We start from the raw sequence: 26,318 nt of genomic DNA, 5'->3' as shown, positions 1-26,318 counted from the left end.
GTTGTGCTCGTGAGAAGTGTTTTCTTTCTCTGGTAATCCCAAAACCAAGATGAAAAGGAAACGATTTTAGACAGAAAGGATCTTTCAATGTGGAGGGGTAGGGAAGGATGTGCCTCTGTTCTTACTTTTATCTTTTGGGGAAAGTTCAGTCATAAAGACTTTGCCAAGTGTATGCTTAATTTGCCAAGAGGCAGGAGTGAAAGTCAAACAGATCCTAATTATTCTGGTTGTTGTGATTCTGTGTTTACCTAGTGCCTCTGCTCCAAGGTGCTTAAGATTAGGGAAAATGTAGGAGGAGAGTTGTGGTTCAGTACTTGTCACCAACCTGCTCTAACAGCCTCATAGACAATCCCCTGTGATTAATGACAAAATGAATGAAACTGTTGAGTGAGTGCACAGATAGTACAATATGTATTGAGTGGGCAAATGTGAAGGGAAAGGAAAAAACGCAAAACGTCATACCGTCTGTACAAGGATTTTCCTCTAGCAGTTGCATTGCAGTAAAATTGCCTGGATGAAGATGCATTCCACCGAGAGGTAGGAAAACATTTTTATGTGAATAACAGCAAGATCTTATTTCAAAGTAAACTTAGAGGTCCTCTGTTTTCCCTCTTCGCGGTGTTATTTGCTGTGGTAAGGCTCACTTCTCTGCTAGTGTAGGAGAGAAGCTAGGGGAGAATGTCTTGGAGCTCTGGGGTGCTTGTATAGTTTGAAAATATGATCATATGCATGTGTTCGTATTTTATGACTTGGATAATCTAAAAATCAATTTGCTTTGTCAATGCTTCCTGGATTAGAATTCCGCTATTTGGTCCCTATCCTAGGTAAGACATTGTTTGCAAATCGTGCTACTTGTGCGATGTTGGAGTGGTTGCTAAGGCATTTAAGGTACTGATGAAAGTAAGATGGTTGTCATGGTGACTGATAAAAATAAGTGTTGAAAATGCCCTGCATTCTTTCTTTTCCAGTCTATTAAAGAAAATTGAGCGGGAAACATGGAGGGAAAGTGGCGTTTCATTAATTGCCACTGTAACTCGTCTGATGGAGAGGTTGTTAGATTACAGGTAAGCTGAGTCCCCTGCTTCTCGGGTGCGCTGTGCTCCAGCTGGGAAAGCAGAGTCAGGATCCAGTCAACTTTCCGCTGGAGTTAATCATCAGCCCCCAGTACCTTGTGCAGTAGGATAATGGACTTATCTAGCTGGTTCGGAGTTTTTTGTTCATTTTTTCCCCCTTTTTCTCTCTTTTGTTTGGTGGATCGTTCTTTCAAAGCCTTAGTGAATTGAGAAGGTTCTCAGAGTCCCATGAGTAAAGGGACCTTTTTTGGTGTTTAGACTCAGCCGTTGACACCAGCAAATGTTTCGTTTTAGGGTGAAGTCAGTGTAAACGAGAATTGTATGGTCAGGCTGCTTTCATATGAAAGGGGGGTAAAAAAAAAAATGAAAGGGGAGGTGGCATGCGAAGTGCACACTGTTACCTTTCTTAGATGCAATTTTTTGATTTTTAAATGATCTCAACTGTTAAAGCAGTTCATCCCCTTAAATGCGTGGTGTTTTCCTTTTAAGAATGAAACCCTAGTTCTTGTTGTTGATGGCCAGGCTTCCAGTTACTTCCCACCCCTCTGGAAGAAGATGTATAAGAACACATCTTCACCCCTCCTTCTGGGGGATGGGAAGGGGAGCCTGTCTACTGAGAGGGAGCTGCAGAAATGGTGCTCAGGAGTGTCTCACCTGAGACCCTGCAGCCTGGGGTGGCTCCCCTAGTCCCCAGAGCCCCCTTCTCAAGGGCAACTTGCGAATTGCCTTGGGTCTCTGACAATACTTGCCCCTACCCTCCCCCAGTCCCACCCCCATGGAAGAAACTGTGTTTGCCCCTAGGAAGGAAGTTCTAAGTTTTGACTCTTGCTTTTTGTTTTTAGGGACTGCATGAAAATGGGAGAGGTAGATGGCAAAAAGATTGGCTGCACAGTGAGCCTTCTGGTTAGTAAACTATTCCTCTCTTCCTCCTTGTATCCTAATGTTTGATTCACAGAATCGTTCTGTTTGTTCACAGAAATACTATTTCGATTGTTTTTAGTTTACAATGTGTTTTTATCTGGATGCTTCTTAGAAGAGCTTGGAAGTGTTTTCAAAAGAAGCACAGCGAGCTTCAGGTTGAATTAAATCCCCCAAAATGCTCAACCAGAACATCGCAGAAGGTCCCCAGCGCGTCGCCTGTCTGTGGCTGTGTGAGATCAGAGAGCGATGCCCCCTCCCATCCTGTGGCACTTTACCCTCCGGGAGTCTTTTATGGCTCTCCTAGAAAAAGGCACAACATCCCTGGATAGAGCTCTTTCTACTTCTGTGTAGACAGTTTCTGTCCTTGTTTTTATATTCATTCTACATCTTAATGAATATTAGTCATCTCTTCTTTGGTGAACAAATGACAGTTTCTGTTTAACACACTAATTTTCACTAACTTGTTTGCAAATTAAGTGTCTAATACCATTCTTGTGAAGTTTTGCATCATAACTAAGATAAGCATATTAATTGATCACCCAAAGAGGACATTTTTTAGGAGTATAATTAAATATTATGTAAGGAAAACAGGCTACCCCATGATTGTCCTGGAACACTCAATTGTATTAAAATGTCTCCTCCCTAAGTGTTAAATAGGATGGTATCCTCACCGCAGAGCTGAAAAATAACCATACATAGAGACATTCATTTTTTTTTTTACATTTTAATATCGGGTATATTGATGCTCTTGAAGTTTCCCTTAGTCAGATATGAAATACAGAAATATGTGACTGCTTTCAGGTCTAAATGTGTGAGAGCCAGGGTTTCTTTTTCGTATGTTGCAGAAGAGCTGAAACCTCACAGCTGTTCTGAGTCCTTGTGCAGACGTTCTTCTGACTCTGATGGTCGGAATCCCTCACACGCCCTGCGGGTCTCTCTTTGCCGGCACCTCAGAAGTGTCTTTTGTCCCCACTCTCATCTGTCTTGTCCTCGCTCACCAGCTTCAGTCTTACAAGTCTGCTTTGTTTATTCCCTTCACAGCCCCTCGTCGAAGCACAGGACTTCTCCTTTGTTACCAGTTACCCTAGTCCGTGTCCCTCACTGCACTAGGCTCGCCTCCAGGTAGATGCCTCTGTCCTTCCTGACCACACCCGCGGCTTGTTCCTCATTGTGAACGCCTGTCCCACTTTTCCACCTCCGAAATCAGTCACTAGAAATAGTGAGACCTGAGAGTCCTCTATCTGGCCCCATCTTGTGGTACACTTTTTGACATAATTTTTGTCATCAGACCCCACAGTGACCTCAGGCCACCGGACCAGACCCCCGAGGTCAGCCCAACTCACCTCCCATCGGAGTTCTCATGTCTAACCTTTGAGCATCATCATTACCACTTTTAAGTCTCCTGCATGTGTTTTCCCAGTGTCTTGCCTGCTGCTGCCAGCCTTTTACACATTCGAGAGCCTCAGCCCAAGCTGCCTCTGTATCCCTACCTGGTCATCAGTGTTTGGGCAGAAGACCCAGTGCTCTGTCACTTTTATTTTATTTTATTTTATTTTATTTTATTTTATTTTATTTTATTTTATTTTTTTAAAGATTTTATTTATTTATTTGACAGAGAGAAATCACAAGTAGATGGAGAGGCAGGCAGAGAGAGAGAGAGGGAAGCAGGCTCTCCGCTGAGCAGAGAGCCCGATGCGGGACTCGATCCCAGGACTCTGAGATCATGACCTGAGCCGAAGGCAGCGGCTTAACCCACTGAGCCACCCAGGCGCCCCGCTCTGTCACTTTTAGTCTTAGTCCATCAGCTTAACCCTGGCTTTTCCCCAAAGCTGACCACAAAGTTTCATAAATAACCTCAAAGGACAACCTGTACTTTTTTCCAGAAGAATCTCCTTCCCTTGTCTCCATCTTCCTCCACAGTGCGCTTCGTGTAGAGGTTAACAGGTACATGCAGACTCCAGGTTCACTTCCTCAGTTGGTGTAGCAGAAGAGATTGTTTCTCTGGATGAAGGAATGAATGCTCTGCCTAAAATATGTGTAGTCCCCCAGTAGGAATAAGCTAGAGACCTAATAAAATCAGTGGCCCCAGTAGGATTCACTTGACACGAAGAATTTATCCTTTTGGCTTTGCATTGACCAAAAACAGTCTTTATAGAAAATGTTAGCTTTTTTTTTTAAAGATTTTGTTTATTTATTTGAGAGAGAGAGTGAGACAGAGCATACACTGGGGGAGTGGGAGAGGCAGACTCCCCACTAAGCAGAGAGCCCAACATGGGGCTTGATCCCAGGACCCTGGGATCATGACCCGAGCCAAAGGCTGAAGCTTAACCGACTGAGCCCCCCAAATGTTAACATTTTGAAAGCTATTCTAATTTCAGACTAGTATGAGAACGCTTATTATCAAAGCCAAATACATAACTTTGAAGCTAATCTTTTTAGCTTCTAGTCCATATGGAAAGTTCTTGATGTTTTCTAGTAGTAATATGGTTCTCTTCAGGTACTCACTTCCTCTTAGAGATTTTCCTTAACTCTTTGGAAGGGTTAATTCCAGATTGTCTTCAGGAGAGCTCTGGCTTCCTTCACAAGATTGAAGTTAAACTGTAGTGTTAAATTGGTAAAAATGCATAATGTTTGACATGACTCATACTAGGAAATGTAATTATTGTTTTGTTCTTTGTGTCACAAGTTTTGCCAGACATATGTGAAAAATTCTCATCTGTTGACTGGAGAGATTTTTCTTCTTCTTCTTCTTTTTTTTTTTTTTTTAAAAGGAGAATTATTCATTTACAGAGTGATCACTTATTTTGTTCTCAAAAAAAATGCTGCTTCTTACCAAAAAGCTATTAGAGCGAATCATCCCTTAATAATGTAAAAAGCCTGCTGTGGGGTTGTTAGACTTGTGTTTACGGTACAATAGTTCTTGCTAATTAAAATGATTTTGGCCATAATAAGAGAGATGCGAATAGCATTATTTACTTAGATTTTTAAGGAATGCCAAGATCTATAGGAGACAAGAGGAAAAGGGGAGGATAATGGCATAAATTGGAAGAAAAAAAATTTTATGATGCATTCAACTAAATGTCAGTGCCTCAAGGTAAGAAGAGTTCTCATACTGAAGAATAGACAGTATCAGGTGGTGGACAGAAGGTACATTTGACAGAAGGTCCTCGGGCTTGAAGCCAAGTACCATTTAAGCAGCCACATTGGCTAGTTTGGTTCATCACCAGAGCCCTGTCTAGCTAGTCCGTTTAAAAGATTTTTAGAATTCCTGATCTTTCCCCCTTAAAGAAAACCTGTCACTCCTTCAGGCCAACAGAATTATCCCCTTATTGCCTCTCATTTTCCCTTCTTCCCCGTACCCGCCAGGATCAGTCAACAATAGTGATGGTAGTTCAGAGGGCTTGTGCAGCGATTTCGTAAGGCACAAATGATCCACCAACAAGAAGTGCCCCATTTAGAACCTCACAGCAGCCTGCTTTTGCTGGAACCTCATGTCATGTACATTTTTCTTCCTGTTTACTAAGTTCAGTGAGGTCTAAGGTATTTTGTACGATGTGGTAGAGGAGTACATGTGGGTGTTTATAGCTTATACCCTTAAAAACCCAACATAATGGGTCCAGGTAAGTCAGAGTTGAATTTTTCATCAGTAATGTTAAAACATTTTAGGGAAGATTGGTAAGCTTCAGGTACTTTCTTAAAAAATAAACAAAATATTTTCCATAAACATGCCCCTCTAATAATAGTTCGAAATCTATTGTTAATAATCCCTTTACTGGAAGTATTGAGACCCCAGCACAAGCTAGAAACTCTGAATACTACCTTACCAAAAAAGAGCATTTTCATTTATCCTCTTTTACATGATTTTTCAGGGAAAGAAAAAAAAATGCTTTTACATTATTTTTACTCATCCTTACTTATATAGATCTTAGAAACTTTTTTTTCTTCAGAGCAAAATATGTTTGAAATTTGAAATTAAGCTATGCTTTGAATATCAGTGCTCGGGTTTAACAAGTGGATTAATCACTGTTATTTTTAATATATTTTTAGTTGACTAGGCAGTAAAACCAACAAAAAAATAATAGAGTGCAAAATAAATGTGAGTTGCTGGCAGTAAGGTTCCCCAAGCGTTACCAACTTACCCAATAAATTGCTAGGTAATGTTTAACATAACGATGCATTAAGAGTATAGCGCTGGGCCTCCTTCCTTAATTTTTAAAAAGACATTCGTATGGAAAAATGTGTCCATTCTTGTAGTTCCAAACATGGAACTTCACAGAGTAAAAAGCAGCTGTTTGCAAACCTGATTGTTGAGGAACAATCCATACTTGTATTCTTTTTTATAGAACTTCTATAAGACTGAACTAAACAAGGAAGAGATGTATATACGCTACATCCACAAACTCTATGATCTGCATCTCAAAGCACAAAACTTCACAGGTAATTCTGTCCTTTGGCTCCGGCTGGGGAGAGTGGGCTGGACACTGGTGTATCGTACATGGTCTGTCCTTTGCTTTGTATAATTAGAGGTGGGAACTCAAGCATTTGTCCTTTATAATGGAAATTTTCCATTGGATCTATTTTTCTAGGTACTCCATTTTAATTTATTGGCTTTTTTACTCTATCTCTCAGCATTGTTTTTTGGAGGTTGCTTTTGGGAGTACAAAATATGTATCTCACTTTTTGGAGCCTACTTACAGTTGGTATTTTACCACTTCTAGTTAAATAATGTTATGTTGTAGCTCCCCTACATATTGTGTATGCATACATTGGAAACCCCACCAGATAATGCCGTAATTTTTACGTTAACAGTCATACCTATTTTATTTTTTAAAGATTTTATTTATTTATTTGACAGAGATCACAAGTAGGCAGAGAGGCAGGCAGAGAGAGAGGAGGAAGCAGGCTCCTGCTGAGCAGAGAGCCCGATGCGGGGCTCAATCCCAGGACCCTGAGATCATGACCTGAGCCAAAGGCAGAGGCTTTAACCCACTGAGCCACCCAGGCGCCCCCACAGTCATACCTATTTTAAAGAATTTAGAGGATTAAATGGTCTGTCTTTGTTGCTCATATATTTACTGTTTGTGTTGCTCATTCTTCCTTCATGGAAGTTCTCAGTTCCTCTTTGTTATCATTTTATTCAACCTAAAGAGTCTTTCTTTAAAGTAGTTCCAGTGGTGGAGGGTGCCTGGGTGGCTCAGTCAGTTGGGCTGCTGACTCTTGGTTTCCGCTCAGGTCACACTTGCACAGTTGTGGGATCAAGTCCCGAGTACGGCTCTGCGGTCGTGGTCGGTGCAGAGTCTGCTTCAGATTCTTTCTTTCTCAAATAAATAAATAAATAAATAAATAAATAAATAAATAAAATCTTCAAAAACAGAACAACAACAAAATAGTAAACCTAGCAATGAAGAATTCTCGTTGTGTTCCTTCGTCAGAGAAGTCTTCGTTTTGCCTTTACCCCTGAAGGATACATCTGCTGGTTATCAAATTCTAGGTGGATAGTTCTTTTGTTTCAGTACTTGGAAAACATTGCCCTGCTGTCTTCTGGCCTCCATGGTTTCTGATGCGAGATCAGGAGTCACCTAAATTGTGTCCCTGTGTATAATGTGTAAGGTTGCTTTCAAGACTTTATCTTCAGTTTCTGGCAGTTTGATTATGATGTATATGGTCATGGCTTTCTTTAAGATTATCCTGTCTGGGTCCACAGTGTTTCTTGAATTTATAGACTTATTTCCTTCACCAGATTTGGGAGGTTTTCTGGCATTATTTCCTCAAATGTATTTTCTGCACTGGTCCTCTTTTGGAACTACAAGTGACATGAATGTTAGGCCTTTTGGTATTCTGTAAATTCTTGGGTCTCTGTTCATTTTTCTTTCCCAGTTTTTCTTCTTTCTTGTTCAAATTAGATCATTTCTGTTGATCCGTATACAAGTCGATTGGCTCTTCTGTGCCATTTCCATTCAGCTACTGAACCCTTCCAGTGAAATTTTTTGTTACTGTATTACCCATTTGTAAAATTTCTTTTACTTTTTTCTTTTCTTTCTTTCTTTCTTTCTTTCTTTCTTTCTTTCTTTTTTTTTTCTTAGTTTCCATTTCTTTATAGGGAACTTGTATCTTTCTGTTCAAGAGTGTTCACTTTTACTTGAAGGAGCGTGGTTATAATAACTTCTTCATAGTATTTCTGTAAATCCAACAGCTGAATCTTGGGGTTAGCCTCTGTTAATTGCCTTTTTCCTTTGAAATTTTTTTGGTTATCCTGTTTCTTTGAATGTCAAGTCATTTGGGGTTGTTTCACGAACGTTTTGAATATTATGAGACTCTGGGTTCTGGTGAAACCTGGAGAATATTGAGGGTTTTTTTAATTTCAGCAGATAGTCCAATTAGATTCAAACCTCAAGTCCTAAACCACCTTCTGAAGGTTGTGATTCCAATGTTAGCTTAGTTTTCAAAGCCTTTCCATACTGTTCTGGTCTGTCCCACATATATGTCACCTGGAGAGAGCCTGGGACCTAACCAGTGGTCTGTACCATAGTTCATGTCTCAAAATCTTTGTTATATTGATTCTTGTCTGTTCAATATACGTGCAGCTTGCAAGTGAGCTCAGGACATTGTACGCAACATTTAAAAATCCCTTTCTCTCTGTGATCTTCCTCACTTTTACTATCTCCCAAGGACTCCTTTTCCTAGCACTCTCACTTAATCTGAAGCAAATTAGTAAAAGCCAAGACTTGATCCTCCCTACATTGGGATGCATTCCCGACAGCTGGTCTTCTGGGGGCCAAGCACCAAACATAAAAAAACCCATGGACGCCTCTGCTGCCATGATGCCCACACTGTGCACTCTGCAGCTTTGCGCTAGTTCCCAGGACTCAAAGGAAGCTAGAAGGGTCAAAAGGACTCCAAACCCCAGGAGGGTTCTCTTCTCAGTCCTCTGACCAGAGGAGCTTTCCTGGGGAGCTTTTTATGTCCGTTTCCCTTTGTAGTTCCAGGAGACCAGGACAGCGAAGCCAGGAGATATGAAAGGCGAAAAAATAAAAACCGCAAACTCACTATTCTATGGTCATTCTTTCAGTATTGATTTTCTTACTCTGCCCACCTTCTCTCATTTACTCTTCAGAGTCCTCCAAGAGTTGCCTTATATATCCTGCCTAGGGTTTTTAGTGGGGGAAGATACGATGCAAAGAGCTCACATATCGTAACCAGAAAAGAACCCTTTAACTGAATGTAGGAACTATAAATCTGAGTCTTTTGCCGCACTGTTCTTCCCAGGAACTCCTGAATTGTGGCCTCTTCTCCAGCTTTAAAAGAAAGTGATCCTTTCTGAAATGGTCCTTGTGTGGCCAAATTTTAAATAATGCTTCCAGCTATAATTTCCCTGTATCGATTAATGCATCTCTGTTTCTCAGTGTGGAGACCTTGATGTGCTCTTTGGTATCTCTGAGCCTCCCTCAAATAATCAGTCACCATTTTCTGGTGATTTCCCTTCTTAACAATCTCTCAAAGCCACGTCCTTTTCACTGTTCCCACTCACTCTGCCTCAGTTAGGCCTTCATCATCTCACACCTGGGCTGTTTCCTCCCCCCCGACACCCCGCCCCGCTCCCCGGCTGTTTCTTAATTAGCACCAGAACAGGGGACAGAAACTACAGCCTGCAGACCAGCCACCTGATTTTGTAAAGAAAGTTTTATTAGAACTCAGCCACACCCACTTACGTGGCCATTGTCTGTGGCTGCTTTTGCGCTTACAGTTGCAATGACCATATGCCAGATTATAAATTATTATAACTGTAAATGTTTTACTGCCTGGCCCTGTAAGGCAATTTTACCAGCCCCTTCTCCAGATATAACCATTTTCAATTGGTACAGTTTCTACAGAAAAAAGAAAAAAAATAGTTCAAGCTCTTTATGCAAGGTCTATCATGGTAAAACCATTACCAATCTGTGCAGCCTCATCTTACCACTCGGGGCTACATTCCCTGTCTTCATCCTTCAGGGCATGCGTCTTTACCATCTTTTCCTGGAATTCTTTTTCCTTTTCTTTCCCACAGCAACTCCATGCCCCGCCCCCCATCCCTCTCTCTTGAGCTGAGTTCATGGTTCCAACTCTTTTTCATCTTTTTCAAATTTCATTAAAGCACTGACCACATTGTTGTTTTGTTTAAGATTTTAATTATTTATTTGTCAGAGAGCACAAGCAGGGGGAGAAACAGGCTCCCCACTGAGCAAGGAGACTGATATGGGACTTGATCCCAGGACCCCGAGATCATGACCTGAGCTGAAGGCAGCCTCTAACCAACTGAGCCACCTAGGCGCCCCACCACATTGTTTTTAATAGTTATATAAGGGGTGTGTTATGTGTGTATGTGTTTGTGTATGTTTCTATGCATACACAGGTAGGTAGAAGTATCTCCAGTTAAAGGGTGAATTCCTTGAAGACAGGGATGATGTTTTCTTCTTCTTAGTGTTCTCATTTTAGTACCCAGCCATGTGAGATTTTTTTTTTTAAGATTGTATTTATTTATTTGATAGAGATCACAAGTAGGCAGAGAGGCAGGCAGAGAGTTGGGGTGGGGAGCAGGCTCCCGCCGAGCAGGGAGCCTGATGTGGGGCTCAACCCCAGGATCATGACCTGAGACGAAGGCAGAGGCTTTAACCCACTGAGCCACCCAAGCGCCCCCATGTAAGATTCTTTTTTCTTTTTTTTTAGAGAGAGAGGGCAAATGCATGAGCATGGGAGTAGTGGGGGTGGGGCAGAGGGAGAGAGAGCATCTCAAGGCCTGATACCCAGTGTGGAGCCTGACACTGGGTTGGATCTCAGGACCTGAGATCATGACCTGAGCTAAAACCAAAAGTCTGATGCTTAACCCACTAAGCCACCCAGGCACCCCTACAATGTGAGATTTAAATAAATGCATCACCAGTAAATTTACTCAGTTAAATTTTAAAACCTACAGAAATTTTTCTCCTTCAATATTGGTTATATATATCTTCACACAGAGGTGCTGATGGTTTTGATTAAATAGACTAAGATTTTGGAGGTATGTTGTCTGAAAGTTTAAATGACCATTTTTATAGTAGTTAGTAGCCACATTTTGAGCTAGTTTTTATAGCAAAGAAAACCACCTAGTGGAGTTATTTTAAAGTCCATTAAAAAAGAAATGAGGGAGGAAACTAAGGACAAGCTCTTCCAGCTATGTAACTGTTCTCTGAAACAGAGTCCAAATCTGTCTGATTATATTTTAGAAGTGGGCAAATTGGTTTTCTTTAATTTGTTTACTGAACTTGCAGTATTTATTTTCCCCAAAGTCATAAGAAATAAGTCCTCCTCACCTACCACATTATACTCATTTCTCCTCTGTCCTCATTTTTGTGTGTCCTTGAAGAAATTGAAATTAATGGGGAAACTTTTCTATCTTTAGAGCATTCTGTTTAAATGGCTTTAACCCTTTGCAGCCTTTTGTGACGGTGCTCTCCATTTGTAATTTATGCCTTAACTTCTCATGTTTTGTTTTTTCTTGTCACATGTGGGTGTCCTCACTATACTCTTGTCACGATGATGGAGCGAGATGGCCCATGTTTAATTATGTGGCGGTGCCTTTTGTTCAAAATTCTAAGTACTTTTTTAAAAACTGCTGGAAATTTGCGATGTGATTCATTCTTCCCTCTTCAGTACATACTGTTGTTGTCTTAAGATGCAGAAGTATAAATATCCGATGTATTGCAATAAAACATCTACAGTTTGCTAATGTGTTTAAAATCTGTCACAGTATTGTCCTATGTTGGTCACACCTCAAAGGGTATATCTGTTTGCTTTTGTGGAAAGTTTCTGTAGCTTCCTTCACACACCTGACCCCTGAGAGATATCATCATTTTCCTGAATCAGTTTCTGAGACAGGTGTCACGTACTCCACGCCTTTCCATGTCACCATTCTTGTGATGCCTTGCCAATCCCAGCTTGCCCTCCCAGACTCGGTGACGGCATACCCACTCCCCATCTACCCCTCGTCCCTGGACTGCCCCAGGGCAAGCATGATTTGGAAAGCAGTTGAGATGAGCTAAAAATGCTTTGTTGCCTCCCACCCTTGTAATTTTTTTTATTATGGTAAAATATACGTACCACAGAATTTACTGTCTTACCCGTCTTTAAGTGTACAGTCCGTTGGCACGTCGTGAATTCCCGTGGTTGCACAACCATCCCCGCTCCGGCTCTCCAGAACTTTATCATAGGCGCAAACCAAAACCGTGTACCCATGAAACAGTAGCTTCCCATTTTCTGCTCCCTCCAGTCCCTGGCATCCACCATGCTACTTTCTGCCTCCAGGAATTTGACCTTCATAGCTCTTTCAGTCACCACCTGTGGGCAGCTGAAGGCTTCAGCTGGAGGAAGGGGTGCTTGGTCATCCTTTTCACTGTGAAATGATTAGCCGCAAGGATATTTTTTTGAAATCTCAGGTATTGGGGGAGAAACAAAAGAAAACTGAGAGACAAAAGTGATCATTCCAGAGCTGTGTATTAAGAGAAAAAGGAGCTATTCCACAGTACAGGGCCAAATCTTGAAGGAGAGAATCTTTGAAGGCCTGCAGGTGTCACCTCTGTGGTAAATGAAGGGAACCGTGGATTATTCACGTAGACAGAGGAACAAGGACACACACAGGGCTTTGTTAGATGCTGAGCATTTGTTATAAGGCTGTATGAGGAATGAAAGATCAGGAAGTCCTCTCAGGAGGCCCCAGGAAACTAGAAGCTCCTCAGACCCAGCGCCCATCTCACCGTTATTATTAGCATTCCTGTCCCATCAAAACCAGTCTTCATGGCTGGCAACCAACGGTGTGGCCATTCAGCTCTGTTTCTGCAACTGCCCAGTTAGCCAGCACCCTTTAGCGGATACTCTCCTCTGTCCGCCTCACATTCACCTTCCACAAGATAGAATTTGGCAAGTGTCCATTAAACGGAAGGTGCCTCTGTCCCTGTATGGGCAGCTTTCTTGTACCGCTGCCTCCGGATAAGGAGGCATTGTGTTTCCTTCAGCAGAAGCCTCTGATGGGGCCAAGGGACTCCAGCCACGGAGGCTGGAGGCTTCTCAGGAGAAAGCGCTGAGCTCCATCTTATGTGTGCTGTGTGGAGGGACACTGGGAAATGTGAGCAGAGGTTGGTAGGGACCAGATCGTGGCCAGCCTACTCTGTCCCTTTCTGAAAGCTACATTTATTGTTAGCTGTTGCAAGTCACGGGCTGCTTGGAACCAGGGGAGCAATACGATCCTTTGCAGTTGAAAGGTCAGACTGGTAACAGTGTGCAGACTGAACAGAGGAGAGTAAGGGACTGCTGGTGGACTATGAAAGCTTTTGCAGTTATTGAAGCCAGGAGACTAAGCTCACCAAAGGTAATCACAAAGAAAAAAGGCCAGAGCCTGTGCCTCACAGGACTTGCACAAGTAAAAGGCAAGAGAAAAGGGATAGGGACCCAGGCCTTTCTTATTACAACTTCATGTTACACACTGAGATGACCACATTGTGGTAATAGCACTTAACCTGCTACTTGGGAGCTTTATGTATAGTTCCTCTTAAGGCAAATAAATGAAGACTAAGAATGACCATTTATTGATATTGTGTTAAAAGCTACTATTACATTTTTTTAAAAGATTATTTATTTATTGAGGAGGGAGAGAGCTCGAGCGGGAGGGGCAAAGAGAGGAGAGAGACTCTCAGGCAGACTGCACTGAGCATGGAGCCCCACGCAGGGCTGGAGCTCATGACCCCGAGATGATGACCCAAGCTGAAATCCACAGTCGGGCACCCAGCCGACTGTACCGCCCTGGCACAAAATACTACATCTTTAAGAGACATACAGGGATGGTCATTAAATGGATTAATAACTTAAGGGTTCGTCTACTTTATTCCGTTTAATAAATGAGTTGGCCATTACAATATTAAAGGAAAAAAAAATAATTATTGTAGTCCTTCATCAGTGACAGAGGAACTCTGGTTCCTATCGATCTGCTTGGCCATAGTTAAGATTCAGGAAGAGATCTACAGAATGGCAAGTATTCTCTTAAGGACACTACCTATGAACTGTGCCTAGCCTGCGGATTACTATTTCCATGTGTGTATACAGAATACCACCACTTTACATGTTTTCCCAAGAAATCCCAACTGCACCAACACGTAATGACTTCAGTAACCATTACTAAAGATTCTGGGGGCCAACTGAGGGTTGTATCACACAATGCACAACAGTCCTCTCTCTGTAAAGAGAGAACTTTTTCAGCCTTTTATTATCAAGAAGAATTTAATTACCATTTCTTGTTTCCTAAGCACACCCTTTGGAAGATGCCTGTAGCCTCCCCCAAGGGATTTACCAGTGAACATCCCCAGCAGTCAAAGGCATGTCTCCCTGTTCCTCTGAATGAGCTCCAACAATATATCCTCAAACATTTTTATGATGCCAGCAGCATAGAGGCGTCGTAGAAATAAGGAAGAGGGATGGGAAGGAAGAGAAGGCAAGAAAGAGGGAAAAGAGAAAGAGAGAAATGGGGGTGGGGTGGGGATGAATATAGGGAGCCAAAAGATGAAATGCAAATCTCTGAAAATTCCATCTTCCAGGGGGAAGTCATCACTTGTGAACTGGCTCTTGCATCTGTTGTGAACATTTTTCTTCATTATCATGAAATTCAAAAAATGGTTTTTGCAATTTGCCCCAAGCCAGCTGCATTTGAGGGGAAGCTGTTTGGGATCCTGTCTTGATCATTTCCTTCCCACTCAACTTTCAGAGGCTGCATATACTCTCCTATTATATGATGAGCTGTTGGAGTGGTCGGATCGGCCCCTCCGGGAGTTCCTGACCTACCCCATGCAGACAGAATGGCAACGCAAGGAGCACCTGCACCTTGCTATCATCCAGAATTTTGACCGAGGCAAAGTAAGTAGCCTTCCCCACCCATGGTCTCTCTCAAGGCGGTTGTGTTGGTGTCATGTTTCCATTCATTCATAGTTTTTTCATGTCCACCTCCTCAAGCCAGGTACCCTCAGATTTTAATGAGGATTAAAAATACCCAAGAGTTTGCTAAAATCCCCAGGTCCCACCTCTAGGCATTCTGACTGGGTATGTCTGGCATGAGGCAGGGGATTTTGTGGCTTCAACAAGGACTTGACATTGCCGTGTGTACAAATTTGGGGCCATACTTTGAGAAACACTGGTCTGGAGGTTTTGACACCTACGCATTTGATTCTCTGAAAAACCACCCCTCAGCTACCTCCCCAAATTAGCATGCATTCTGCCCCATTCCACTTTTTTGGTAAGGGAAGATAAATGAAACTGACTTTGTTTAAAGAATGTTACGGCATCCCATCATATATTTAAAAGATCCCACTGACCTGATGATGCCATTCAGCCCATTACCTCACTCCACTCTGTCTCCCTCCTCAAGGGCTTACAATACCCTTTAGGAAAACTTAAGGATCTGACCACAGTTGTTTATTTGATTTGAACATTTGGGTGCTTTGGTGATACGTGTCTTAGATTTAAATATATCTCCCAAAATGCCAAGGTTAAACAGGAGACGAAAATACAAACAGCGGCTGTCCTTTTACAAAACATAATTGCATAACTTGATGCAAGGAAATTGCCTCTTTCCTATCGTCCTTTATTATGTATCTAAATACCCTGACATATGATTTGTTACATTAATAGCAAGGAAATGCCTTTGTGTCCTCCTCCAGTGAAGTTTCCATCTATAAGCTGTTATAAAATCCTGTTGTGCTTGTTTTGGCCCTTCAAAGGGGTTTTTCACTAGATCGGGGGTTACAAACGATGGCCCATGTGTCGAATGGCTCAGCCCCCAGCATTTATGCACCACCCACATTCTAAGAATTGCTTTTACATTTGAAAGTGTTTGAAAGATATGGCAAGAAAAAGAATATCTGACAGATGAAAATTACATGAAATTCGCATTTCGGTGTTCCTAGATAATAATGTTATTACAGCACAGACACGCTTATTCACTGTGCCTGCTTTTGTGCTTTAATGGTGGAGTTGGGTAGTTGTGACAAGGACCGTGTCGCCCACCAAGCCCGAATTATTTACTGTCTGGCCTTGTGTAGAAAAAGTTTGATGACCCTTGGGCTAGAAGAAAGAATTTTTGCATTTCTGCCGAGAGTAACCAGCTGGGTTAGATCCTCACAATTTACAAGTGCAGTTGAGCCAAGCAAGGGCTCCAGCATGCCAGCTGTGGATAATTGGGCCTTAGGGGTCAGTGGTAATTCCCCCCTTAGCACCGAGGGCCCGTTTATTCATCTACTTGGCCATTGTGGAACTGTAGTTATTTCAAGATGATGATTCTGACATGGTTCCAGAAAATGTTTGCACACCATATGTTCATGCCTGTTGTGGTGGATTGTATTTTCTCACTTCCTAAAGATTTTTAATAATTTACATGTTAATTGCATGCTGGTATCAAGCTTAAAGTGGCAGTGGTACTATTCAAGGTAGACTGTAGAGATTAAGAAGTTAGACCTGGTGTTCTGAAAGCAGTCCCACTCTGTCCTCTGGGTGGAAATGAGTGAATGTTGTGGGACCATTCATGTTTGTATCATTTGTTTGTCCACAGTGTTGGGAGAATGGCATCGTCTTGTGCCGGAAGATCGCGGAACAGTATGAGAGTTATTATGACTACAGAAACCTGAGCAAGATGAGGGTAAGGAGCCTGGATGCACGCCCATCAGGCAAAGGCATACTTTTGTCATTCACTTTCCAGTATCGTTCTGTAAAACTAACTTTGTGATCATCCCGACCTGTCGTGCAGAAAGCTTGTTTAAGGGAAGTCTTTCCTCTGCAGCGTACTCAGTGTTAAAACAGAGAAACAGCGAAGGCTTCTAATTAGTACATGGAAGTGAGCCTTTGATCTCTTCTAAACATCACGTCTGCAGTGTGCAATCTAATCCATGATTGATTCTTTTCGTTTGCTGAGAAGTCTCTGTGCTGTTTGAAGAGACGCTCGCTTGTCGGCAGATCTCTACCACAATGTACCATTCTTAGACCCCAGTCTGCACAAACAGTAGACGTGGCTAGCTGACCCATTTCCGACCACTTCAAGGCTAAATTCTACAGATGTCTTCTTTCTTTAGCTGTAAAAACATGTGTTATGTGCGATACCAGAACCAAGGGCTTGGTACCCAAGAACCCAGGGAGTTCAGTATTCTGTGCTCCTGAACCAAACATTTTGTCCCTTCTTTTCTTTTCAGGTTCAAATGGGTCCCTCTTGCTCCCTGAGTCCTTACTCTTCAGAGCCATGATCATTTTGTGTCCTCTTATCACACTTAAGTTCTGCAGGGTTTCTAAAATAGAAAGATTATAATGTTGCCTTTTAATTCTGCAGTAGGGGTTTATGAGATGAAATTGTCAACCTTTAACAGCTCGTAAAACCCCATACCCCACAAGTAGCTCACTCAGCCTGCAGGAGCTGGTATAGTATTTCATGCCAGAAGTTCATCAATGTTTCTCCTAACATGAAAATCAACGAAGAAAAAAAAAAAACAAAAACCTTGTTTCAACTTCAGTCCATCATGCTAGCTCTGGCAGGCACTGCGGTTCTATATAAAAACATGTCTGTGCTTCTCTTGGCATACACCCCCTGTAACAGAAGCGAGGTTACAGTGTTTACCCGGGAGAGCCCTTGGGTACCATAGTCACTCCGATTTTTATAAACCGAGAGCATTACACTTCATGCCAACTGCTCTTTGGGGTACTGTTAGTGGGGGCAGGGGGAGGGGGAGAAGTTTTCAAGAGCAATATTAGTCTTTCTCTATAAACCCTGGGGATGATAATACCATGAATGGAAAACCATAAGCTTTATGTGCGTCATAGTGCCGACATTGTTAGAGATACACTTAAGAGTTTTCAGCCCAGACAGCACTTTGCATGATGGGTCTCCTCGGGTTTGGTTTATCCCTGTCCAGCCTGTGCAAGCTTGCACCTTCCAAATGTCCTGAATTACCATGACCAAGAAGAACCAAATCCACAGGTGAGTACATCTAGTGCTAGAATTTTCCAGAAAGATTGGGCCTCTAATAGTTCATTCATTTTTTTAAAAAAATTCATGTTCATCTTCATTTAATTGTGAAGAAAATATTTTCTTGATAGGCTTTGTGCATAGAAATTATTTTCTTTGGTGAGAACGTGGAATAATATTTGATCCTTTAAAGGCAGGGTCAGCAACCTGTAGCCAGTGTAACTGGCAGGACTGAGCGGTTATGACAGGGACCATATGGCCTGAAAAGCCTATATTCTTTATTCTCTGGCCATTTCCAGAATCATTTTGCTGATCCCTGCCTTAAAGCATAAAAAGGGAGTTAAACCTTCTTTTCTGAAAACTGAACACTACAATTAAGTTCTTCTTCATAAAGAATAAATATCCTCTTCTAGAAACAGGGAGAGCTGAAGGATGAGGTAAAATTCTTAGAATTCTCTTCTGCTTTCCTAGATGATGGAAGCCTCTTTGTATGACAAGATTATGGACCAGCAACGTCTTGAACCAGAGTTCTTCAGAGTTGGATTTTACGGGAAAAAATTTCCATTCTTCTTAAGAGTAAGTTAATACACTATTTTTTTTTTGTGGTTTTTAAATTTTTTATTTTTTATAAACATATATTTTTATCCCCAGGGGTACAGGTCTGTGAATCACCAGGTTTACACATTTCACAGCACTCACCAAATCACATACCCTCCCCAATGTCCATAATCCCACCCCCTTCTCCCAAACCCCCTCCCCCCGGCAACCCTCAGTTTGTTTTGTGAGATTAAGAGTCACTTATGGTTTGTCTCCCTCCCAATCCCATCTTGTTTCATTTATTCTTCTTCTACCCACTTAAGCCTCCATGTTGTATCACCACTTCCTCATATCAGGGAGATCATATGATAGTTGTCTTTCTCTGCTTGACTTATTTCGCTAAGCATGATACGCTCTAGTTCCATCCATGTTGTTGCAAATGGCAAGATTTCATTTCTTTTGATGGCTGCATAGTATTCCATTGTGTATATATACCACATCTTCTTGATCCATTCATTTGTTGATGGACATCTAGGTTCTTTCCATAGTTTGGCTATTGTGGACATTGCTGCTATAAACATTCGGGTGCATGTGCCCCTTTGGATCACTACATTTGTATCTTTAGGGTAAATACCCAATAGTGCAATTGCTGGGTCATAGGGCAGTTCTATTTTCAACATTTTGAGGAACCCCCATGCTGTTTTCCAGAGTGGCTGCACCAGCTTGCATTCCCACCAACAGTGTAGGAGGGTTCCCCTTTCTCCGCATCCTCGCCAGCATCTGTCATTTCCTGACTTGTTGATTTTAGCCATTCTGACTGGTGTGAGGTGATATCTCATTGTGGTTTTGATTTGTATTTCCCTGATGCCGAGTGATATGGAGCACTTTTTCATGTGTCTGTTCGCCATCTGGATGTCTTCTTTGCAGAAATGTCTGTTCATGTCCTCTGCCCATTTCTTGATTGGATTATTTGTTCTTTGGGTGTTGAGTTTGCTAAGTTCTTTATAGATTCTGGACACTAGTCCTTTATCTGATATGTCGTTTGCAAATATCTTCTCCCATTCTGTCAGTTGTCTTTTGATTTTGTTAACTGTTTCCTTTGCTGTGCAAAAGCTTTTGATCTTGATGAAATCCCAGTAGTTCATTTTTTCCCTTGCTTCCCTTGCCTTTGGCGTTGTTCCTAGGAAGATGTTGCTGCGGCAGAGGTCGAAGAGGTTGCTGCCCGTGTTCTCCTCAAGGATTTTGATGGATTCCTTTCGTACATTGAGGTCCTTCATCCATTTTGAGTCTATTTTTGTGTGTGGTGTAAGGAAATGGTCCAATTTCATTTTTCTGCATGTGGCTGTCCAATTTTCCCAGCACCATTTATTGAAAAGGCTGTCTTTTTTCCATTGGACATTCTTTCCTGCTTTGTCGAAGATTAGTTGACCATAGAGTTGAGGGTCTATTTCTGGGCTCTCTATTCTGTTCCATTGATCTATGTGTCTGTTTTTGTGCCAGTACCATGCTGTCTTGATGATGACAGCTTTGTAATAGAGCCTGAAGTCCGGAATTGTGATGCCACCAACGTTGGCTTTCTTTTTCAATATCCCTTTGGCTATTCGAGGTCTTTTCTGGTTCCATATAAATTTTAGCATTATTTGTTCCATTTCTTTGAAAAAGATGGATGGTACTTTGATAGGAATTGCATTAAATGTGTAGATTGCTTTAGGTAGCATAGATATTTTCACAATATTTATTCTTCCAATCCAGGAGCATGGAACATTTTTCCATTTCTTTGTGTCTTCCTCAATTTCTTTCATGAGTACTTTATAGTTTTCTGAGTATAGATTCTGTGTCTCTTTGGTTAGGTTTATTCCTAGGTATCTTATGGTTTTGGGTGCAATTGTAAATGGGATTGACTCCTTAATATCTCTTTCTTCTGTCTTGCTGTTGGTGTAGAGAAATGCAACTGATTTCTGTGCATTGATTTTATATCCTGACACTTTACTGAATTCCTGTATAAGTTTTAGCAGTTTTGGAGTGGAGTCTTTTGGGTTTTCCACATATAGTATCATATCATCTGCGAAGAGTGATAATTTGACTTCTTCTTTGCCGATTTGGATGCCTTTAATTTCCTTTTGTTGTCTGATTGCTGAGGCTAGGACCTCTAGTACGATGTTGAATAGCAGTGGTGATAATGGACATCCCTGCCGTGTTCCTGACCTTAGCGGAAAAGCTTTCAGTTTTTCTCCATTGAGAATGATATTTGCGGTGGGTTTTTCATAGATGGCTTTGATGATATTGAGGTATGTGCCCTCTATCCTTACACTTTGAAGAGTTTTGATCAGGAAGGGATGTTGTACTTTGTCAAATGCTTTTTCAGCATCTATTGAGAGTATCATATGGTTCTTGTTCTTTCTTTTATTGATGTGTTGTATCACATTGACTGATTTGCGGATGTTGAACCAACCTTGCAGCCCTGGAATAAATCCCACTTGGTCGTGGTGAATAATCCTTTTAATGTACTGTTGAATCTTATTGGCTAGTATTTTGTTGAGTATTTTCGCATCTGTGTTCATCAAGGATATTGGTCTATAGCTCTCTTTTTTGGTGGGATCCTTGTCTGGTTTTGGGATCAAGGTGATGCTGGCCTCATAAAATGAGTTTGGAAGTTTTCCTTCCATTTCTATTTTTTGGAACAGTTTCAGGAGAATAGGAATTAGTTCTTCTTTAAATGTTTGGTAGAATTCCCCCGGGGAGCCGTCTGGCCCTGGGCTTTTGTTTGTTTGGAGATTTTTAATGACTGTTTCAATCTCCTTACTGGTTATGGGTCTGTTCAGGCTTTCTATTTCTTCCTGGCTCAGTTGTGGTAGTTTATATGTTTCTAGGAATGCATCCATTTCTTCCAGATTGTCAAATTTATTGCCGTAGAGTTGCTCATAGTATGTTCTTATAATAGTTTGTATTTCTTTGGTGTTAGTTGTGATCTCTCCTCTTTCATTCATGATTTTATTTATTTGGGTCCTTTCTCTTTTCTTTTTGATAAGTCGGGCCAAGGGTTTATTAATTTTATTAATTCTTTCAAAGAACCAGCTCCTAGTTTCGTTGATTTTTTCTATTGTTTTTTTGGTTTCTATTTCATTGATTTCTGCTCTGATCTTTATGATTTCTCTTCTCCTGCTGGGCTTAGGGTTTCTTTCTTGTTCTTTCTATTTAATTTGTTGTTATACTTCTAAAATAGATATGCCACTCAAGAAAACCAAGATGTTTGAAGACATTTTGTCCTTTTAGAACAATAAGAGATTTTCCTTTAATGTTTTTAGTGTGCAGACACTGTACTAAATCTAGAATACCTTGTTTTGAATAATTTCCCAAGTTATCAAACAATGGTTTTATTTTTTTTTCTAAATTTCTAAATGCACTATATCTTATGAGCAGTCTTTGGTCACTATAGCTGCTCCCCTGTGGGACTGCTGTTTACTATTCTGTGCAGTCTGTGATGTCCATAGAGTTAGCAGCAGAGAAAAATGTCAAGGCATTGCAGGTGACATAAAACACTGCAGTCTCACGTCCCGTAGAAACTCCCTCCAGAATCACGTAAAGAGCCCAGTTAGTGGTTTTGTGAAAAGGTAAATGTCACCCAGCCAAGAGATGCTATTTATTGCTAGTATAAACTAATTCTACTAAAGTAAGTCTTCTAGACACTAAGGTACCTTGTGGATCATAAAATACTTGACTCTGTTCTTACCATTTTTTACATTGTGCCAAGTCGTATGTTACAAGCTTGAAGGCTTATCTTAACCCTTCATGGTATAAAATCTTACTTACACTTACTTATATGAGAAGAGAGGAAATGTACCTCCCCACGTAACTGAGGAAAAGTTTTGGGAATACTTTAGAAATTGAGTGAATTCATTCCAAACTCTAAATCTCAGCATACAAATGCTTTGGTAACTGTGTTGCCCTGTATCCTGCTGTAACTGCCAGCACTTATGAATACGTATAAGACGGGGGTACTTGGAGGAGGAGGGAGAAGAGGAAGACTGGACTTTGTTATTTGTTTAATAACTTTAACTTGTCTCCCTTTTAGAATGAGAGTTTTATATGTATTTGTTAATTCATATATTTACCTATAAAGTTTGTATGTATATACATGCACACTAAATATAGAACTAGAGCCCACATTTTCCAAACACCATGAGCAAAAATTCATTTTAGTGTTACATTGAGCATAAACTCAAATGACAGGTTGGTTGAAGGGACTGTGTATTTTGGTGCCATGCAGACGTGAGTCAAATCTCCTTGTTGGGTTAAAAGGGAGTCTGCATGTTGGTGTAGATGGTCACAAAGCTGACTCTGCAGATGGACCTGAGGACAGAGGAAAGCTTGATTCTGGATCAAAAACAGAGATAAATTTAGGACACTTGCTGACTTTGAAAGACTGAGTTTTGAAAGTGGACATTCTAGGCCAGGGCTGTCATCAGCAGCCCCCTTCCTAGTGTACATGGCCAGGATCCTTGTGGTGGGAGAAGGGGGCCAGTCTAGCACAGAGGGCTGGAGACCCCACAGGAAGGTCCAGACGTGACTCTGGTGCAGCACATCCCCTTCCTTTCTTGGCTCAAAATCAGGCAAAGTAGAAGATTACTTTTTCTTCCTCATGATACTCAAGGTACAGTGTTTACAATTCATAATATTGCCTACAAAAGTATTTTAATTTCTTTTAAAGATCAGAAGAAAAAAGTGAGGTTTTTTTGGCTGAAGAACTTGTTATAATGTATATTAACTTGTATATTATACATTAGATTATGTATTTATTTGTCCCTATACCAAATCAGGCTCTCAGTATGACTTTTAATACATTTTTATAGAGGAAGGGGCCTGCAAAAGTCATATTGTAGTCATAATGTGGTCATATTGATCAAATTCTGAGTTCAGCTAGCAAGTGCACTGTGAAGTATCTTAGACTTAGACCCATTTATCTTATAAATGAAACCGTGATAATTAAAAGTGTAAAGCTTTTTTTTTTTTAATCAGAAGTAGTTTAGGAGCCACAATTTTAAAGAGAATTTAGCAAAGTAGAAAACTGAATTGGCTAATAAAATAAATTTTATTACAAAGTCGATTGGAATAAATCAACCTATGTTAATAGTCTTTTCAAAACAGCATTTTCTGTTGGGTTTTTTTTTTTTTTTGCCATTTTTGAAGAAAATGGCATTTTCTTCAAAACGAAGAGAAGGGTCACCCTCTATTGGTTTCTAAAGGGCACCACACTTTTCAGAATTATGGGGCTGGATCTCTTTTTAGGAAATCAGATTCTAGTCTGTCCATCAATTAAAAAACAAGCAAATATCAACATTAAAGATTTCCTCATTGATAAATTCCAAGATAATTTTTGAAGTTGCAATAAATTAATACATTTATATAAGCATATGATCTAAATAGTTTTTTTTTTTAACCCTTACGAAAAATTGACCCTCTCTTTATGCACAGGGTATCTCTGAGTAGTGATTTGTCTGAAGAGAATGACCAAGGTCAAGGATGAGAGATTGACTTTTCATTGTATGCTCTCTACTGTTTGGGTTTTTGTTTTGTTTTGCTTTGTTTTGTTTTTACCAGAGATATGTATTTCCTTTTCAGTAGAAAAAGACAATTAAAAAAATTTAAGTGTGAACAAATGTGACCCAGCAATTCTACTCCTAGGTATATACTCAAGAGAATTGAAAACATATGTTCACACAAAGAACTCTACACAAATGTTCATAGCAACATTATTCACTATTGCCAAAAACTAGAAGCAGCCCAAATATCCATCAGCTGGTGATGAATGGATAAACAACATATGGTATATCTATGCAGTGGGATATTTAGCAATAAGGAAGGAATGAAGTACTTACATATGCTACAAAGTGGACGAACCTTAAGTACATGTTAAGTGAAAGAAGCCAGTCACAAAAGACTACATGTTGTATGATTCCATTTGTATGAAATGTCCAGAATGGGCAAACCCATAGACACAGCAAGTAGATAAGTGGTTTCAGAGGTCGGGGGTTGGCGGAGGAAACAGGGAGCGACTGCGCATGGGTACGAGTTTCTCTTCAGGGTAATGAAATGTTCTCACGTTCAATAGTCGTGATAGTTGCTCTGTGAATATACTAAAAACTTTCAAAAGGGTATATTTTACGGTATGTGAACTGTATCTCAAAGCTGTGATTTAAAAAAAAAAAAATGTATTGATGGGGGAAATGCTTCATTCCTTTTCATTTCTTGACAACTCCATTGTATCCCCAAATTCATTTCAGGATGACTTCCTAACACTGCTGAATGATTATATGCTTAAAGTAACCCCTGGTTTTATAAACTGCTATAATATGTAAGCATTGCCTTAAAAAGGTTGTAGTTATTAGAGTACTTGGATATTTATTTGGGGACTTCTGTAATATGCACCATAGATATATGTGCATGGTCTTATTTTATCAAGCAAATTTATTATCTTTTGAGTAGAATAAAAAATATATAGCATCAGAAGGTATACCTTCTTTTCTGTAGAAAGTCTTAAACACAGGATTGTGTGGGGGTCCTGATTTCTAGGTAGTCCGTCTTTGCCTGTGTTACCAAAGGATCGTGACTTGAGGGTTTGTGAGGATTGGCAGCAGTTTTTCAGAGCCCACTCCCCGCTGTTTCCTCTGCTTGCCTGCAGCTGCTTTTTCTCAGCTGCAGTCCTCAGCCCCCTGCCTCTAGCTCAGATTTGTTCCTCAGGGCATTTGTTCAATCGTAGGAACCTCATCAGGCTGAGAAATGCTGAGAACCTTGGGCCTTAGCTAGCTCCTCAGGCCACGAACCGCTCCCTCTTTCTCCTAAAGAGAGGTGCTTTTTTTTTTTTTAAAGATTTTATTTATTTATTAGAGAGAGAGAGAGCACAAGCAAGCAGAGGCAGAGAGAGAAGCAGGCTCCCCACTGAGCAAGGAGCCCGATGCAGGACTCGATCCCACAACCCTGGGATCATGACCTGAGCCAAAAGCAGCGGCTTAACCAACTGAGCCACCAGGGCGCCCCAGTGAGGTGTTTTAAGGAAACCTGCCGTCCTTTCCAGCTCTCTAGCCTACCTCAAGGACAACCTTCACCATTTCTACCTGAATAAGAGATAGTCCCAGCCCACAGAGTACTTACACATCTTACCAAACAAGCGAACAACAACAACAACAAAAATTTTTTAAAAATGTGTCCAACATTTGGCAAATCCCTGAAAATCCTAAATCTCAGTTTGGGCCAGTAAATAAGATTCTTGGCCACAGGAAGCCGAGCTGGGTTGGTGATGGCAGAGAAGCTTCCAGTGCCAGGCCTGCTGAGAGCGGGAATGCAAACTGGCTCAGCTTTCCTTTCTTCCATGGCACGATCCAGTGTGGAGGCCCATCTCTGCAGCTTTCATAAAGAATGCAATAAAATGCATTTTTGGAGATCGCATTTACTTTCTTTCCCTCCACATTGAGAATTTATCCACTAAACTCTGCTTATAGTAAAAACAAAACAAGAAAACAAAACAAAACAAAAAAAACCTTTAACACATGCGCTCATTAGCATTTAGAGGGAACATGATTCATGGTTTGGTGCTCTGAGAATCTGATGCCTCTTTACACCTTAGCACATGAACTGGGAGGAATGGCACATGCTGGTGGCTCTGACCAAAAGCAATGGAGAGCAAAGTTCCTGATCCTTGCCCCTCATTTTTCATATCTGGGCAAATTTTTCAGATTGTTTTGCTTTTTTTTTTTTTTTTTTTTCTGTTACTGTGTATAGATGTGAGGCAT

General features: G+C 40.9%; 1 protein-coding gene across 3 annotated transcripts in view; it reads left to right on the top strand.

Moving 5' to 3' along the window:
• Positions 1-26,318, top strand: part of DOCK4 (dedicator of cytokinesis 4) — a 455,246-nt gene that overhangs the window by 389,428 nt on the left and 39,500 nt on the right. For 2 of the 3 annotated variants that reach the window (XM_059171597.1, XM_059171595.1), the window contains exons 33-39: positions 798-824; positions 969-1,064; positions 1,916-1,976; positions 6,338-6,431; positions 14,758-14,906; positions 16,594-16,680; positions 18,466-18,570. In XM_059171597.1, coding sequence (XP_059027580.1) covers positions 798-824; positions 969-1,064; positions 1,916-1,976; positions 6,338-6,431; positions 14,758-14,906; positions 16,594-16,680; positions 18,466-18,570 — 619 coding nt within the window. The remainder of the gene's footprint in view (positions 1-797; positions 825-968; positions 1,065-1,915; positions 1,977-6,337; positions 6,432-14,757; positions 14,907-16,593; positions 16,681-18,465; positions 18,571-26,318) is intronic. The other variant, XM_059171596.1, reaches the window with a different exon arrangement.

This window comes from Mustela lutreola, chromosome 4 (genome assembly GCF_030435805.1).
Source record: "Mustela lutreola isolate mMusLut2 chromosome 4, mMusLut2.pri, whole genome shotgun sequence".
NCBI lineage: Eukaryota > Metazoa > Chordata > Mammalia > Carnivora > Mustelidae > Mustela > Mustela lutreola.
This window is presented reverse-complemented; position numbering and strand designations above follow the sequence as displayed.